This window comes from Tamandua tetradactyla, chromosome 2 (assembly GCF_023851605.1).
Source record: "Tamandua tetradactyla isolate mTamTet1 chromosome 2, mTamTet1.pri, whole genome shotgun sequence".
NCBI classification, from domain to species: domain Eukaryota; kingdom Metazoa; phylum Chordata; class Mammalia; order Pilosa; family Myrmecophagidae; genus Tamandua; species Tamandua tetradactyla.
Window position 1 is genome coordinate 209,314,973 of NC_135328.1, and position 17,424 is coordinate 209,332,396.

Below are 17,424 nucleotides of genomic sequence, written 5' to 3' on the forward strand. Positions count from 1 at the left end.
TTGAGTATATGCCAGGCATTCATTAAGCATTTTACACTCATCATTTAATCCTCCCCACAACTATGTGGGGCACTACCCCCTTTTACAGATGAGGAAACTGAAGCTTCAGAGTCACACAAGTAGTCAGAGGTTAGGCCCTCTCTCTGCAACTCCAACATCCCTGTTTTTAACTGTCCCACCCTCCCATGCCCAGGCAAGTTGCCACAAAGCGCCTGTTAGGCATTTAATTGGGGGCAGTTCCCTTGTCTACCTTCCCCCCACCACTTCAAGTCCTGGGACATGTTTGTGGTCCACTTACTGCCTCCAGTGGAGATCCAGGCTCTGAGCCCAACATCTCCCAGCCAGAGCCATGCGCACCATCCCAGGGGAAAGGGTGGGGCCTCTGACTTCACCCTGCCGGTTCCAGGAACCGGCCAAGCCCCTCTGCCCTGGAGATGCAGCTTGGCCATCTGGATCACTTGTGCTGGGCAGGACAAAATAAGAGAAACTATTTCCCAACCCTCCAAAAGCAGCCCATCCCACTCAGCCTCATTACTGTAACCCCTGGCACTATCTCCAGGCCAGCCATGGGGGAGTTCAGTAAATGATGACTCAAACTAGGGAGAAGGAATGTGGGGAAGGCACATTCACAGACTGCACTGGGCACCAAGCCCCCCACATCAGGGTGGAGGATGCTGTTTAAGGGAGGCCAGAGGGAATAGAGAGGCTTGGGCTCAAATTCCTCCTTTAACGTGCTTTCTGCCCGCATGCAGCTTATCACCTGGTATGAGAGGCTGTCAGGGAACAAGCAAATACCAAGGACATATTGGGACATGAGCTTTGAAGAGAGGTGGGGACAGAGCCACCAGGGTGCTGGAGACCTGTGCAGGGAAGCAGAGATGGCCTCACTACGGAGGCAGGCTGGGACAGGAAGGGTAAGAGCAGCCAGCCAATTAGCGGGACGGGCAAGGGCAAAGGCCCCGAGGCTGGGAATGAAAGAGCTGAAGTATGTGGACAAGGCCAAAAGTGATGTTGAGGCACTCGGGAAGGTAGGCAGGAGCCAGCCTCTCTTTCTGTATCATTGAGACCCGCTCTGTAAAATCACGTACATCCAGTTGGGACACAATAAGCAGGGGAGCTCTGGCCGGGGAGGGGAAGTTTGTGAGACCTTAGGGGGTCCCAGGCGGGCGTGAGCCCAGCACTGTGTGGGTGGGGTAGGAAGCAGCAAGGAGGAGAGCTTCTCAGAGGAAGCGGATCTTGGAAATTAGGTCTGGGTGGGTGGTGAGGAGAGACCGAGTGGGAGCCAAGGCCAGGAAGTGGCACTGAGCCCAAGACAGTGGCCAAAGAAGCCTTATTGTCCAAACCCCAAACTGGAACCCGAGATTAAACATTCCACGTGTTCAGTGGTACACTGAACAAAACGTCCTTATTGAAAAGAGCAAATTTTGGTGCCAGCTGGGAAGAGTAATGACTACGGGGAGAAACCAGATCATAGGCTGTAAAACTAGGGAAGTGGGGTGGGGGGATGGGAAGATTCTGGGATGCCAGGCACTTGGCTTTTCTTCCAGCTGAGAGGTGAGGCCTGCCCTGCCCCCGATTAGGACCAGAGGCCCCAGACCTGCCAAGTCCTCAGCTGGCTTTGAACATCTCGTGGCTGAAAATTCAGTTACCCAAAACCACAAAGAGGTACCATTTCACTAGGACGGCTATCATCAAACGAACAAACAAGAAACAGAAAATAACAAATGTTGGCGAAGATGTGAAGAAAAAGGAACCCTTGTGCACTGCTGGTGGCAATTTAAAATAGCGCGACCACTATTTATTTGGCACTTCTGCAATATGTTAAATCTACAATTACCATAAGGCCTGGCAGTGCCACTCCTAGGTTTATATTTCCAATTCCCAAATTGGAAACAGGGACTCATAAGAAAAGCATTACTCATAAGAGCTAAAGGGTAGAAACAAACCGTGTCCATCTTCAGATGGATGGATAAACAAAATGTGGTGCATCTATACAATGGAATATTATTCAGCCATAAAAAGGCACAGAGTTCTGATACAACATGGATGAACATTGAAAACATTATGCTACATAAAATAAACCAGACACAAAAGAACAAATATTGTATGACCCCACTTATATGAAACATCTAGACAGGCAAATAGAGGAGGGGTTAGTAAAGGCTGGAGGGAGGGGAATGGGAAGTTATTATTTAATGGGGACAGAGTTTCTGGCTGGGGTGATAGAAAAGTTTTGGTAATGGATGGTGGTGATGATGGCAGAACTGTGAATATAATTAATACCATTGAATTGTACAATTGAAAGTGGATAAAATGGGAAATTTTAGGTTGTAGATATGGTACCAGGATAAAAAATTTTTAAAAATCCATAGGACTGTACAATACAGTGAGCCTCACTGTAAACTACAGACCACAGTTAGGAGTTTAATTATAATAATACTGTTTCATCAGTTATAACAAAAGTACCACACAAATAAAAGAAAGAAAAAAGAAAAGGAAAGTGGTTAAAATGGGAAGTTTTATGTTGTGTATATATTACCACAATAAAAATCTAAAAACAAAAACAAAAACCCAGACTTGCACAGCAGAATGAGCCCTAATGTAAACTAAGGGCTTTAGTTAGTAATATAAGGGTAATAACGTTGGTTCCTCAGTTGTAGCAAATGCACTACTCTAATGCAAAATGTTAATAATGCATAAAACTGCATGTATGGGGGAGGCAGTGTGTGGGAACTTTGTACTTTCTGCATGATTCTTCCATAAACCTACAGCTACTATTAAAAAATAATAAATTAGAGAGAGAAAAAAAAGAAAGAAACAAAGCCTAAGTAATACATCCAAGTCGCCCAGCCAGGAGGGGGTGGAATCAGGATTTGCACAAGGGTTTGCTCTGATGCTGCTAAAACCCATGCGCCTTCTCCCTCCCTGCCCTGCCTCCTGTCACTTCACACCCACACTCACTACCCCTTCTCCCCGTGCTTGGGTCCTTAGAGGCCAGAGGACTAGATAGAAGCAGTCTTGAAGACCCAGGAGCCAGGACACTGCAGTGGGCAGCTTTGGGGCCTCAGTTTCTCCTTTTTATCAAGTATGGAGGAAAACACTCCTGCCAGACCATTTCCTCTCCTACCTATTGGGATTGCGTCTGGCAGACGTGCAGGGCTGAGGCAGTGCTACGCCACAACAGACACTGTTGTCATTCACGTAATCAGTCAGTCAGACAACAAACCAGCACTGGAGGGAGGATAAGGATTCAAGGGACATATTCAGTTATGGCTTGTTAGGATTTGGGGTCTAAGGAGTAGGCTACTGGCAATAGGGGCGGGGGCGGCAATTGCAGCTAAGGAGATCCAATGGCGAGGGTCTGTATCAAGGAGGCACCCCCATCTCCTCCGCACAGCCCGCAGCCCTCAGAGCCGTCTTTCCTGCCCCGGGGCCAGGCAGGGCTAGGGTTGGCTCCAGAGATAGGGGGCCTGACCTCCAACTCACCCAGCCCAGTCTCTCTCAGGATAAACAAGGGTACAGTTCATTCATTCATTCCATAAACGTTTATTGAACTGTCGTTCTGAGCCTGGCACTGCGCTTGAGGCACAAAAGCAGAAGGTGAACTCAAACAGACCTCACCTCTGCCTTCATGTGGCCAGCAGGCTCGCTGGGGAGAAGAGTAAAAATCAAATGGTCACAGATATAAGAGCAATACGACAGCTGTGAGCCTAGAGCAGCAGGGGCTGAGGGCAAATAAAGGGGAGAAAAGGAAAGGCTCCTCTGAGGAAGAGAGGTTTGAGGTGGGAGCCAAAGGAGGAGGCCTCGATCAACATTCAGGAGGAGGAAACCGCTTGAGCAAAGGTCCTGTGGCAGGAATGGCAGGGGAGGCTGGAATTAGAGACTGTCAAAAGTCCACTGTGGCTGGAGGGGGACCAGGCAGGGAATGAGGGGGCAGGACCAGACCATGATCAAGGGCAGGATTGTTAGAGCCCACTCAGCCTTGATCCTGAGTGCCAGCTAGAAAGCCTTTAAGAAGGGGTCTATCCTTCCTGGCAACGTGGGACAGAAATCCTAGAATGAGCTGAGACTCAGCATCAGGGGATTGAGAAAACCTTCTGGACCAAAAGGGGGAAGAGTGAAATGAGACAGTGTCAATGGCTGAGAGATTCCAAACAGAGTCGAGAGGTTATCCTGGAGGTTATTCTTACGCATTAAGTAGATATCACCTTGTTAGTCAAGATGTAGTGACAAGATGTAGTGTAGGCTGGAGGGAATGCCTAAAAATGCAGAGCTGTGTTCCAGTAGCCATGTTTCTTGAAGATGATTGTATAATGATATAGCTTTCACAATGTGACTGTGTGATTGTGAAAACCTTGGGTCTGATGCTCCTTTTGTCTACCTTATCAACAGACAAGTAGAACATATGGAATAAAAATAAATAATAGGGGGAACAAATGCTAAAATAAATTTAGTTTGAAATGCTAGTGATCAATGAAAGGGAGGGGTAAGGGGTATGGTATGTATGAATTTTTTTCTGTTTTCTTTTTTTTTTCTTTTTTTTAAACTTTTTTGTTAATTAAAAAAATTAACAAACAAAACATTAAGAGATCATTCCATTCTACATATACAATCGGTAATTCTTAATATCATCACATAGTTGCATATTCATCATTTCTTAGAACATTTGCATCAATTTAGAAAAAGAAATAAAAAGACAACAGAAAAAGAAATAAAACGATAACAGAGAAAAAAAAGATTATACATACCATACCCCTTACCCCTCGCTTTCATTTACCACTAGCATTTCAAACTAAATTTATTTTAACATTTGTTCCCCCTATTATTTATTTTTATTCCATATGTTCTACTCTTCTGCTGATATAGTAGCTAAAAGGAGCATCAGACACAAGGTTTTCACATTCACAGAGTCTCATTGTGAAAGCTATATCATTGTTCAATCATCATCAAGAAACATGGCTACTGGAACACAGCTCTACATTTTCAGGCAGTTCCCTCCAGCCTCTCCACTACATCTTGAATAACAAGGTGATATCTACTTAATGCATAAGAATAACCTCCAGGATAACCTCTCAACTCTGTTTGGAATCTCTCAGCCATTGACACTTAGTCTCATTTCACTCTTCCCCCTTTGGTCGAGAAGGTTCTCTCAATCCCTTGATGTTAATTCTCAGCTCATTCTAGGGTTTTTCTCAGTCCCTTGATGCTGAGGATCTCTGTCTCACGTTTCCAGGAAGGTCCACACCCCTGGGAGTCATGTTCCACGCAGAGAGAGGGAGGGTGGTGAGTCTGCTCGTTGTGTTGGCTGGAGAGAGAGACCACATCTGAGCAACAAAAGAGGCTCTCTTGGGGGTGACTCTTAGGCCTAAATTTTAAGTAGACTTATTCTTTGTGGGGTTAAGTTTCATGTGAACAAACCCCAAGCCTGGGGGCTCAGCCTATAGCTTTGGTTGTCCACACTGCTTTGTGAGAATATCAAGAATTCAACTTGGGGAAGTTGAATTTCTCCCCACTCTCACCATTCCCCGAAGGGGGCTTGCAAATACTTTTCCAGTCACTGATCAAATCACTCTGGGATTCATCGGGGCATCACTCTGGACAAACCAACAAAATCTCATATGCTACCTGAGATTCCAAGTACTTATGACATTCACTCAAACTATCTACATGAGTTATATTAGGAAATGCTCTAGTCAAAATATAAATTTTGTAACAAATAAACATTTTTTGCTTTAGTCTCACACATAAGGTGACATTTTAAAGTATTAATTATCATCTATTTTCAACACCCTGCAATAATGACATTCCTTTGTTCTTCCTCAGGCAAAAACATTTCTTAAATTTGTACATTGTACATTTCACTATTATTATACACTCTAGGCATTCCTAGATTATACCATCTCGATCTTTACCATCTATCTTTCTTTGATTTCATTTATGTCCCCAGTCCTCCTCCCTCTATCATTCTCACATGCAGGCTCATTCAGTGTTTTAACATAATTACATTACTGTTAGGTAGTATTGTGCTGTCCATATCTGAGATTTTATATTCAGTCCTGTTGCACAATCTGTATCCCTTCAGCTCCAATCACCCAATATCTCACCCTATTTCTATCTCCTGATGGTCTCTGCTACCAAGGAAATATTCTAAGTTTATTCACTAATGTCAGTTCATGTCAGTGAGACCATACAGTATTTGTCCTTTTGTTTCTGGCTAATCACACTCAGCATAATGTCCTTAAGGTCTATTCATGTTGTTACATACTTCATAACTTTATTCTGTCTTACAGCTGCATAATATTCCATCTTATGTAAATGTCACAGATTGTTTAGTCAACTGTCTGTTGATGGACATTTTGGCTGTTTCCATCACTTGGTAATTGTTAATAATGCTGCTATAAACATGTAAATGTCCATTTGTGTCCTTGGCCTCGTGACCTTTGAGTAGAGACAGCATATACATGGGTCCTGTTTTTTAAACCATTCTGCCAGACTATGTCTTCTGTTTTCTTTTTATTCTTTTTCTGAATAGATGCAAATGTTCCAAGAAATGATCATGATCATGAATATGCAACTATGTGATGATATTGTGAATTACTGATTATATATGTAGAATGGAATGATCAAAAGTTAAGAATGTTTTTTATTTCTTTTTCTGTTGTCTTTTTCTTTTTCTGAACTGTTGCAAATGTTCTAAGAAATGATGAATATGCAACTATGTGATGATATTGAGAATTACTGATTATATATGTAGAACGGAATGATATGTTAATGTTTTTGTTTGCTCTTAATTTTTTAAATTAATATATTTAAAAATTTTTAAAAATTAAAATAAATAAATAAATAAAATAATAGGGGGAACAAATGTTAAAATAAATTTAGTTTGAAATGCTAGTGGTCAATGAAAGGGAGGGGTAAGGGGCATGGTATGTATAATCTTTTTTTTCTGTTTTTGTTTTATTTCTTTTTCTGTTGTCTTTTTCTTTTTCTGAATTGATGCAAATGTTCTAAGAAATGATGAACATGCAACTATGTGATGATATTGTGAATTACTGATTATATATGTAGAACGGAATGATCACATGTTGATGTTTTTGTTCGTTTATTGTTAATTTTTTAAATTAATAAATAAATAAAAATTTTAAAACTGTTTTAAAAAGTTAAGAATGTTTGTGTTTGGTGCTATTTGGTATTTAAAAAAAATTTTTTTTTAATTAAAAAAAAGGGGGGGCATGATCTGACTTGCATTTCAAAAAGGTGAGCCTGGCTGGGAATGGGGGGCGGGTAGTTGGGGCAGGGTCCACGTGGGAAGGCCCAGATTGGAGACTGTTTCAGAGTCCAGGCGAGAGAAGCCGGTTGCTTATCCCACGGTGGGGGCAGAGGACAGACTGGAAAAACATTTAAAAGGTAAAATCAGTGGCTAGAGGTTGGACGGGATGCAGGGCTGAGGGAGGGGAGGAAGGAGACAGAAGGATGGGGGGCCACTCCCTAGGACTGGGGACGGAGGAGGTCCTGAAATTGGGCTCGGATCCTTGTTGAATCTGAGGTGACTTGGGGAAAGCCGTGAGGGGCCCGCGGGACACGTGGGCCCGGCTGCTAATCAAAGCCAGCCGGGGCCTGGGCCCGGTGAGGCCAGGAGGAGGGGGCCATCTGAGGAGATCCAGAAGGCGCGGCCGGAGAGCCGGGAGGGAGACCAGGTGAGGGAGGGTGTCCGGGAGCTGGGCGCAGCCAGAGGGGCCAGCAAGGTCTACTTTCGGGCCCAGCGCTCTCGGGGAAATCACCTCCTTGAGCCTTAGTTTCTCCTCTGTGAAAGGGGATGATGGCACCCACCTCACGACGTGGCCTGCGCACAGATGTGAGGAGAGGAGCAAGCGCTCGGCCCCGCGGAAGGCGCAGGGCGGCGGTGAGGCTGGATCCGCGGGCCCCTCCCCCGGCGCGGGCCTCCCGCCGCCCGGGCTGCAGCCCCGAGGGCGCGTCGTGGCGGCCGGGCCCGCGGCGCCGCTCGCGTTAGGACCCAGCGGACGCGGGCTGGAGGGCGGGCGGGCGGCCCCGTCGGGGGTCCGGAGCGGGCGGAGGGGCGGCTCGGGCGGGCGGACTCGGAGCGGGCGGCGGAGTGACCCGGACAGGTAGGCGCGGGCGCGGCGGAAGGCGCTCGGGACCGCAGGGTCGCGGGCGGGGGCGTCGGAGGGACCCCTCGCCCCAGGTGCTGGGAGGTGCCGGCTCCCCGGAGCCCCGATCGTGGGGGCGGCTGCCGGGGACCCCGAGGCCGGGCCGTCGGAGCGGGTGCGAAGAGGGCGCTTGGAAAGTGTGGGTGGCAGTAGGGTTGGGAAGGCCGGGGAGCCCAGGGTCGCGGGGAGCCAGAGGTGGGGGCGTCGGTGGATGGGGTGTCTTTTGTTCTGCTTGGGAGGCTGGAATGCGGCGGGGAAGGGATGGAGGGGGAATGCCGAGTGGGAACGCGGAGGCAGAGACGCAGAGACAAAGAGAGACAGAGAGAGATCCGCTAGCGGGAGAGAGCGCGCCTGAGCAAGTTTCCGCGGCTGATTGTTCCCAGCTGTGCGGCGCTGCAGCCTCGGGTTTCCTCCCCCCCGACGCCCGCCCTGGGCGTCCTGCAGTGTCTGAGCAAGCGTGGGGGGGAGGGCAGGGGACTGGCCCCATTTACCCTCGCCATCTTCTCCCGCCAGGAAGGCAGAGAGCAGAGGGGGTCAGGAGGGAGGGGGCCAGGAGGGACCAGTCTGATGCTGTGGAAGGCGCTAGAGTCGGGGTAGGCAGCCCCTGGGCAGGTCCTGGCGCGTAACAACGCCCCCAAATCCGAAGCCTAGAAGTGCTTGGAGGTGTGGTCCCCTGGGAGGGCTGGCCGATCCCCGGCACTGATTCCTCCTCATAGCCTCTCTTGGGTTGGGCTCCGTCTGGGGAAGGAAAAGACTTCCTGGTGGGGGTGCTGGAGGTGCACAAGGAGGAGTTTTGGAAACAGTTTCCCCCAGTCTCTTCAGGTCTCCTCAGGCCCCAACTCCCCCCCCCCCCCCCCAGTGGCAGCAGCTCCCACTGACCTGCCCTGGCTGCCAACTCTGTGCCCAGCCTGGGGGTTGGGGAGCGAGGCGTGGTGGGGGGTGCCATGCAGGAGCTCCAGGTCTTTCAGCCTCTACCATGAGGAGACCAAGGATTTTCAGAATGGGGGTGTGGGGCACCAGATGTCCCCTGCTTCTGGGAGAGCTGGACTCATGAGTCAGATGGGGGGGCACCGCCTGGACCCCTTCCCTCCTTCTGACCCAGAAGGCCCTCACACAGGCATGGTGAGCTTGGAGGGGAAAGGGCCTTGGCCCTTAGCGCTGCTCTCCAGCACTTTATTAACCCATATTTCCCACCCCTGCCTCAGTTTCCTCCCTCCCTCACCAGGCTGGAGTCAGGTAAAACAAAGAAGGGAGTGAGACCGAGTGTGTAACAAGGACAGGGCTCAGAGAAGAGTCAGGGCTGGAAGGAAGGAGAGAGGGAAAGGTGGCTGGTTTCTGCCCCTCTCCTTTCCGCTGTCCCCCTCTAGAGTACCCCCAAGGGAAATACGGCAACATTCAGGTTTCCCGTCACTGTCTGAAAGAATTTTCTACCATGTGGCAGGGAGGGCCCCCCTGGGTAGATGAACTCCAGGAGCTCTGTCCTCACTGCCCTCCAAGCTGAAGGCTGAGAGTCTGGAGGGTCCTTCCATTGTACACTGAGCTGAGACCAGACATAGAGACCTGGAGACTCTGCCAAATTCACCCCTAGCCAGACTGGAGGCTGGACTAGACCAGAAGTTCTTGAACTTGGAGAACCTGATGAAAGCTATGGACCAGTATCCGCCATCCCCCCACAAATGACACACATAACACTTGCCATACAATGTCAGGGGTTTCAGAGAACCACTGCGCTGGGTGGCATCATGGTCCCCTCCAGCACTGCCATTGTAGGATCCAGGGAAGTCCTCCTTAACGCCACCCTAAGTCCTTCCTACTGCTTCACACAAATAGACCTCAGTCCCATGAGTGCATGATGAAGACAGCCAGGTCTTGGGAGGCCGGGAGGCCTGGCAGGAGAGGAGTTTTCCTGGGGCTGGGAGCCCTGCCCAGCCCTGGCTGCTCGAAGGGCCCCCCAGGCCCGTGCGCATGTGGTTTCCTGCTGAGCAAGACATTCAAGGCCCAGAGGCTAATTGGGAGCAGGTGGTGGGCTTGGCAGAGCTGCTGAGTCTAGGCTGGACTGTCAGCTGGACAGGGCTGGGGTCCCCGGAATGGGCCTGAGATCAGGATTCACACAGTCAGTGCAGTAGACACCAGGGAGGGGCTGGGCCGGAGGGGTGGGCCTGGATGTGGGTAAGGAGAGCAGCGCTAGGGCTGGTGGTATCTTAGGAATGTCCCCTGAGTGAGCAGAGAACCGAGAGATCTGTTTGTTTGTCGAAATCAGCCCTAGAGCCAGGTGGGTGGGCTCAGCCCTTGTGTTCCTGGTGCGCCACCGCGGACTGTGGATGTCCCCCCGCCCCCAGCCCCTCAGACCCCTGGCTTCTATTCTAAGCCACCCCCTCCTCCAGGTTCCAGGGGGCCAGAGGTAGGGTCTGCAGCCCTGGGTCAGTGGACTTGGGTGCAGCTGTGCCCCTCCTCTCCCTCCAGCTCAGCCCTCTGACACCATCCAGCTTGCTTCACTCTGTGGTCATGAGACCTGCCTGCCTCTTCCTGCTATTCCTGCCTGGTAAGGGGCGCTCGGGTTGGGGGCAGTTCCCTCAGGTAGGGTGGCAGTGGGCCCGGGGTGGGGAGCTGGCGGTGAGGTCGTCCTGTGCCCTGGGGCCAATCCTCAGCTGCCCAGCCCAAGGCCTCCTGCTGCCTGGGCCACAGATGGCACTGGAGAGCCTTCTCCTCCACAGTAGGAGGCAGGCGGGATTCTGGAGAGACTGGGCTCATGCCCTGGCATCAGGCCTCCATGCTTCTCCTATGTCTGACCCTCCCAGGAACCGATGTGCTGGAGTAGGGGGTTCCCAAGACCAAGCGTCAGGAGGCCTGGGTTCTAGACCCATTTTGGGCCCAAGCATCTTATACAAGTTTGACCTTGAGTGTGTGGGGGGGAAAGGGGGGTGTCCCTGATGATCAGATGAAAAGCTCTCAATGGGACTCACAATGGCCCTGCCACCTCTAACATTCAATATTCTTTCATTCATTCCTTAGATATTTATTGCTCTCCTTCTGTGTGCCAGACACAGGGCTAAGCTCTGGGAATACACAGCGAAGCAGGCAGACCAAGCCCTCCTTTCACGGAGCCACCAGTTAGGAATAGGAGGCAGATACTGAACAATAGACATGATAAGTTTCGCATCGTGTAGAGTGCTAAATGGGGGAGGAGATGGTGGGTGGACTGGGCCAGGATGGCCTGTCTGCAGAGCTGAAATTTCAGTTGATAACTGAAGGAGACACCACCTAGGTATCGCAAATCCAGGAAGAATCAAGAGCAAAGGACCAGATGCAGGCAGGAGTGTGGCAAGTTCCAGGAGCACCTGGGAGGCCAGCCTGGGGGAGCATAGCAGGGTGAGGTCAGGGAGGTGACACGGGACCGAGGGTAGAAGGACCTAGTCAAGGAGGGAGTTGCCTTCTGTGGTCTAAGCATCTGGCTGTAGGAGTCTAGGCTTTCACAGGCTTGTCCTTGGGAGCCCCACCCACCTTGGCCCTGACTGCTCTTCCAGAGCCTTCCTGGGCGTTGCCCTTGGCCTTCTGGGCATCCCCACATGCTCTGCCTCCCGCAGCAGGCGTGCTGGCTCAGGGCCAGTTTGACCTGGACCCGCTGTCTCCGTTCCCTGACCACGTCCAGTACACCCACTACAGTGACCCGATCGGTAAGGCCCTGCCCGCCCTGGGTCTCCCCCGGCCCAGCCACATCATCGGGTTGTGCATGGCCACGGGGCGGGGGGGGTGGTTCCCTGGCTCACTAGTGGCGCGTGTCCCAGTTGTGATCCTGGGACGAGCCTGCCTCACGCCAACTGCACTCATCTTTGTTTTAGACAATCCGGACTACTATGACTATCAAGGTAATGGGCTTGGGACAGCGGGAGTCGGGGGGAGCCCACAGGGCCTGGCAGGTGCCAGGAGCAGAGCCCCTGATTGTCCCCTTGTTGCAGAAGTGACCCCCCAGCTCTCTGAGGAGCAGTTCCAGTTCCAGTCCCAACAGCAAGGCCAACAGGAAGTCTTCCCGGTCCCCACCCCAGGTCGGCCCCAGCCCCAGATCCTACCCCCTCCCCTATGAGCTCTGGAACTGCTGCAAATGGGGAGTCTGTGCTGGGGCATGGGGGGGGGCATGACCCTACCCTGACCTCCCCCCACTGGCCTAAACCCCCACCCCAATCTGTCCTAAAGAGACCTTCCCAGTGAGCCCTATCTCCTTGTCTCCCAACACCAGAACCAGGAAATGCAGAGACAGAGCCCACAGAGCCTGGGCCCTTTGGTAAGCTTTCCTGACAGTTGGAGAAACCAAGATATGACCCCGGAAGATGGGGTGGGGTGGAGGGCAGACATTATAGGGTGTGGGGGCAGAGGTAGGACTGAGCTGGCCAGCCCTTTGGCTGTTGTTGGGGTGGGGGGAGCTGGTGATAATGGGAGGGGGTGCTGGCAGCCCCGGGCCTTTGAGCAGCTCTGGGTAGTCTACCCGGTCAGTCACCACCACTCCCCACCCCCACCCCTACCCCAGGTGGTCCCAGCTGATTTGGCTGTAGTCTAGAGAGAGGCCCTCTTCCCAAAGACACGAGGGAGGGGAAAGAGGGTGCCGGGGGCTTCCTGTCAGCCAGAGGGATGGGGTGGTTCCCATGGCAAGGTGAGGAGGGAGCAGGGAACCCAGGCTGCAGGGTGCCCAGGTGCTGCCCCAGCCGGAGCCTGAGTATCACTGGGTGTGTGTGAGAATCCATGTGCTCTCCCTTGGGGGAGTGGGGGAGCTGGCGTGTGTGAATCTGTCAGGGAGGACTTTTGTGACTGTGCATATGTAGGTGTGAACTTGGGTTTGAACTGACATGTGTTTGAACATATGCTTATAAATGTAGTTGTGAATTTCTGTCTAATTACATTGCATGAACTTGGGCAACTCCAGAGGGTCCGCTGATGGTGTATTTGTATTGGGTGGGAAGAGGGCTGTCAGCCTGGACTTCGGGGCACACCCAGACTCTGTGGGCTCTTCTCACAGTGGGCAAAGTTGGGGGCTGCCCTCTTCTCCCTAACTCTGGGCCCCAGGCCGCAGCCCCATCTGATCCTTGCCTGTTACCCAGACTGCCGTGAGGAACAGTACCCATGCACCCGCCTCTACTCCATACACAAACCTTGCAAGCAGTGTCTCAATGAGGTCTGCTTCTACAGGTGAGCACATGTGGGCAGCCTTGGGGGACTACCGGGAGGACTGGCTGGGCCCCAGCCAGCCAAGGTGGGAGTTTGAGGAAGGACAGCAAATTCTGAAGTTGAAATCAACTCTGGGGTCGAGCCCGGGCCTGGGCACAGGACTCCCAGGCTCCAATGTCCGGGCTCTCCCAGAGTTGGGGAGGGGGAGGGTGGGCCAAGCCCTCCACTGGCCCTGTCCCCCCAGCCTCCGCCGCATGTACGTCATCAACAAGGAGATTTGTGTCCGCACAGTCTGTGCCCACGAGGAGCTCCTCCGAGGTAGGAGAGCCTCCGACCCCCAGGTCACCCCCCTGCCCCAGCACCCTGCTCCTAATTTGTCTACCCATCCACCCACCCAATGTGTTTTAAGCATGTATTGAATCCAGAGCTCTGTTCCCAGCCACTTTTCATCCTCAGGATACCCCCGGGGGGGGGGGGTAGCAGTCCCCATGGCCCAGCCTCACCCTGACCTGGCCCTCCTTCCTGCCCCCCACCCCACCCCAACAGCTGACCTGTGTCGTGACAAGTTCTCTAGATGTGGCGTGATGGCCAGCAGCGGCCTGTGCCAATCTGTGGCATCCTCCTGTGCTAGGAGCTGCGGGGGCTGCTAGGGTGGCCCTGGGCCCCCGAGCCTGGGACCCGCCTTGGATGAGTGGGCTCTCAGGCCCTGCCTGACCTGGTGCTTTCTCCCCATCCCAGTATTCCCTTTATTCTGTAAAAAGGTAGTAGATTGCAGCCCTGCGGGGTGCCTGTGGCAACCCCTGAGGTGTAATGGGGGCTCCCCACTGCCCAGCCTCTGCCCCCTCTGGCTGGGGGCACCCAGGCCTCTCTGTGGGCCCTGGGCCCTTGATGTGCCTTAGTCCCAAAGGGGACAGTACCCCCCACCTCCCAGAATCCCCTGAGATAGCCTATGCCCCTCACCCCAGCTGGTCTGCTTGGATTTCCTACAACCCCTGGGCACAGACCACCTTTGTTTTATACAAAATTAAAAACAAGTTTTTACAAAAGCTGTGGAGTCACTTTTTTGGTCAAGAACCTAAAGGGGGCAACCAGATACCCTTAATGCTTCCTGTCCCCACTGAGAGGCCCCCTGGCCCCCTAGGAGAAAGGGGCGCTTCACGTGAGCTGCAGCCTTGCGTTTGCAGTCCCAGACCTGCTTCCTTGCCCACCAGCTTCAGCTCTGACCTGTCCAGACAGATGGGCCATGAACAACTTGCAGCCCAGGACATGTACACGTGCATGTGTGTGTGTTTCAGGAAGTCACAAGGAGGTAGAAGGGTCAGGGATACAGCTTTCTTGTCGTCAGGCTGCTAGGAGAGGGCACAAGTCCCCCTCACCCAAGGGGTCCAAGCTGAGATGTGGGGTCACCTGTAGAGAAGCTTACGGGTTGGAGGCATGTGTAAGGCAGGTCAGGGTAGGTGGATCCTGAGACCAAGGGCTTTTGGGGAATGTGTGTGGTGGTGGGGTGGCAACAGCGGCGGGATATTACTGGTACAGTTCAGAGGGCAGAGACAGAGCATGCCACCACCACATGTCCCTCTATCAGCAGCCCTGGGAGCAGGGCTCTGAATGCTCAGCACTTGCTGTCCCATTTAACCTTCTGAATAGCCATCTGTGATGGGTTCAACTAATATCCCCATCTTACAGGCCAGGAAACTAAGCCCAGGGTCATTGAGTAACCCATGCAGGGTTCCACAGCCATGACCTGGGGCAGAACCTGACTATGGGCCTCCAACAGGCAAGCCTGATTTAGCCTTGAAAACCCTGACTAGCATCTCCTATGCGCACCTGTTCATAACTGCCCTGCAAGGAAGGTTCCCATTTTATAGATGAGCAAACTGAGGCTCTGAGGGCAAGAGCCTATGCCTGTTTGCCCTGTGCCCTGGCAGGCTTGTCATGGGCCAGAGAAAGATGAAAAATCTTAGGGTGGAGAGTTGAGCTGTGCAGGTCAGGTTATAGCCCCACGCCTTGAATGCCTTGTCTTAATGGGGGTGGATGGCCCCGAGACCCCAGAGGCCATCCTGCCAGGACAGGTAAGTTCCTTACCCCTCAACCCAGACCTCTCTGCCTCCCGTCTCCTTGAGGGTCCCTTAGAGGACCCTGTTGTCCAGGCCCCATTCACTACCCCTCCCATCTCCAAGCTGGAGAAGGTTAGAAAAGAGACATATCTGCATAAACCATTTTTAGAAAATGGAATCTTATTACAAAAAACAACAGTTCTAAATAGTTAACATTGTAAAAAGGTATAAAAATACAGGACTCTGAACTCTGTGAACAATTTCCTAACAAACACTCTGAACTAAGGCGGAGAGATCTCTGGGAAGCCAGAGGCAGGGCCTGGTCTCCGACCCCTGCCTGAGGCCTGGCACCCCTCCTCTTTCCCATAAGCCCACGCTCCAGGGGCTGGGGCCAGGGCTGGGGTCTCACCCACCCTCAGGAAGGGCCTCCTACAATCTAGAGCAGCTCACTCCAGGGAAGGACGCTGAACCGAGGTGGGACCCAAAGACAGTATCCCTGAGGGTTCTGGGAAGCCACTGCTGTGTCTGGCCTGGGGCTGGAACCCCCAGCCCTCAGCACGGGCACCCTGGCTCCTCCTCACCCCCAAGCCACCCTATGGGGGTCCCGACCGGCCCACGCCTGGGTGTTTGTGCTGGAGAGGAGGCCTGGCATGGGGCTGCCCTCAGGAACCCAAGCAAGAAGAGGCTCATTTCCCTGAAGGGCCGGAGGGTGGGGAGAAGGATGCTGAGCTCCTTCGAAACTCCTGCTGTAACTGTCCCTTCAGTGCAGACACCTGGAAGAGAGAGAGAAGGCAGGACCAGCCCAGGTCCCCAGCCTGATTTCAGAGGGAGGAAGGTGACGATGGAGGGACCTCAAGCTGGGACCCCAAGAGCAACCCAAGCCTGCCTATCTCAGAAGAGCTATGGTTTCGTTAGGAGCCAGGGTGTGTCCCTTCCTTCTCACGGTTCCACACAGCACACAGGCATCTTCTGACTGCTCAGTATCTCTTTGGGAGGACACTCCCCATCACCATTCGGGTGGGCTTCCCTCTAATCCTGACTCCGGGGTAGACATGTGACTCAGGCCTGGCCTATCAGAGTAGCCTTGCCCTGCAGACGTGGTTGGTGCAGGTGGTCAGGAAGGGGCCTGTGATCTAAGCTGGCCACCGAGGAGTGTGCTCGGGACCTATGCTGGTGCTCTCTGGAAAGAGGCCGCCCTTCTCTGGGATGACAAGCTGCTGAGATGCTCGAGGCTGAACACTGAGGGTCACCTGTGCCACCCAGTGGGAGGGTCTGCCTGGGCACAATAGCCAGAGGGAAGCAGAGCCACAGTGAGACTGATCAAGTCCCAGTGACATCCCTTGAGCCCCTGGGACCAGCCATTCCTGAAGCTGGCAGAGATCCACCCCAGACCTTTGCAGAAAGGGACCCAAAAGCTCACTGCCCAGCCCTCTCCTCTTCCTCCAGCTCTACTTCCTTCCCAGTCCATTCTCCCCAGGGGTGAGTACTGCAGGTTCTGCCGCCCCTGGTGAGGGCCCGGAGCCCAGCAAGGCCTGATTACCTGCTCCTCCAGTCCCCGCACCCTCTGGCGATGGGCCCGCTCCCGCGCCTCCAGCGTGCGCTCCGTCTGCAGCTGGGCACTGCGCAAGCGCTCCACCTCCTGCTGCAGCTCCAGCTGCTGCTGCTCGTCTGCCTCCAGCTGGTCTGAGCTGTGGTTCTGCTCCATCACCACCACCTGGGCCTGCAGGGAGGGGCCACTAGTCGGGAGGCTGCCAGGCATATGTGTGAAGGAGTGTCAAGCAGCCCCTCTGGGGACCCGGGAGACCCTAGAAGACTGCTTGGCAGGGATGCAGGCAAGATCTCTGCTTGTCATCAAGGGATTGAGAAAACCCTTAGAATGAATTGAGACTTGGCATCAGGGGATTGAGAAAACCTCAACCAAAAGGGGGAAGAATGAAATGAGACAAAGTGTCAATGGCTGAGAGATTCCAAACAGAGTCGAGAGATTATCCTGGAGGTTAGTTATTCTTAACCTCCAGGCATTAAGTAGATATCACCTTGTT

The 17,424-nt window shown here is 52.7% G+C and overlaps 2 protein-coding genes across 11 annotated transcripts in view; one reads left to right on the forward strand and one right to left on the reverse strand.

Annotated features, from left to right (window-relative positions):
- The first annotated feature begins 7,326 nt into the window (after positions 1-7,326).
- MFAP2 (microfibril associated protein 2) lies at positions 7,327-14,491 on the forward strand. Of its 10 annotated transcripts, none has more exons than XM_077151124.1 (9): positions 7,327-7,407; positions 10,632-10,710; positions 11,756-11,842; positions 12,008-12,034; positions 12,125-12,211; positions 12,403-12,447; positions 13,259-13,346; positions 13,570-13,643; positions 13,872-14,491. In XM_077151124.1, the coding sequence occupies exons 2-9, from the start codon at positions 10,674-10,676 to the stop codon at positions 13,973-13,975; spliced, it is 549 nt and encodes a 182-aa protein (XP_077007239.1). In that variant the 5' UTR covers positions 7,327-7,407; positions 10,632-10,673; the 3' UTR covers positions 13,976-14,491. The 10 variants fall into 10 exon arrangements, with proteins under 10 accessions (XP_077007239.1, XP_077007234.1, XP_077007240.1 ...); XM_077151119.1 differs by having other exon boundaries at positions 11,753-11,842; positions 13,872-14,469; XM_077151125.1 differs by lacking the exon at positions 7,327-7,407 and adding an exon at positions 7,540-7,697.
- A 1,049-nt stretch (positions 14,492-15,540) lies between these two features.
- The window catches only part of CROCC (ciliary rootlet coiled-coil, rootletin), a 40,375-nt gene continuing 38,491 nt past the window's right edge, over positions 15,541-17,424 (reverse strand). Inside the window, exons 36-37 of the mRNA XM_077151126.1 lie at positions 16,923-17,102; positions 15,541-16,155 (exon numbers count right to left, since the gene is read on the reverse strand). Coding sequence (XP_077007241.1) covers positions 16,069-16,155; positions 16,923-17,102 — 267 coding nt within the window. The 3' untranslated portion in view covers positions 15,541-16,068. The remainder of the gene's footprint in view (positions 16,156-16,922; positions 17,103-17,424) is intronic.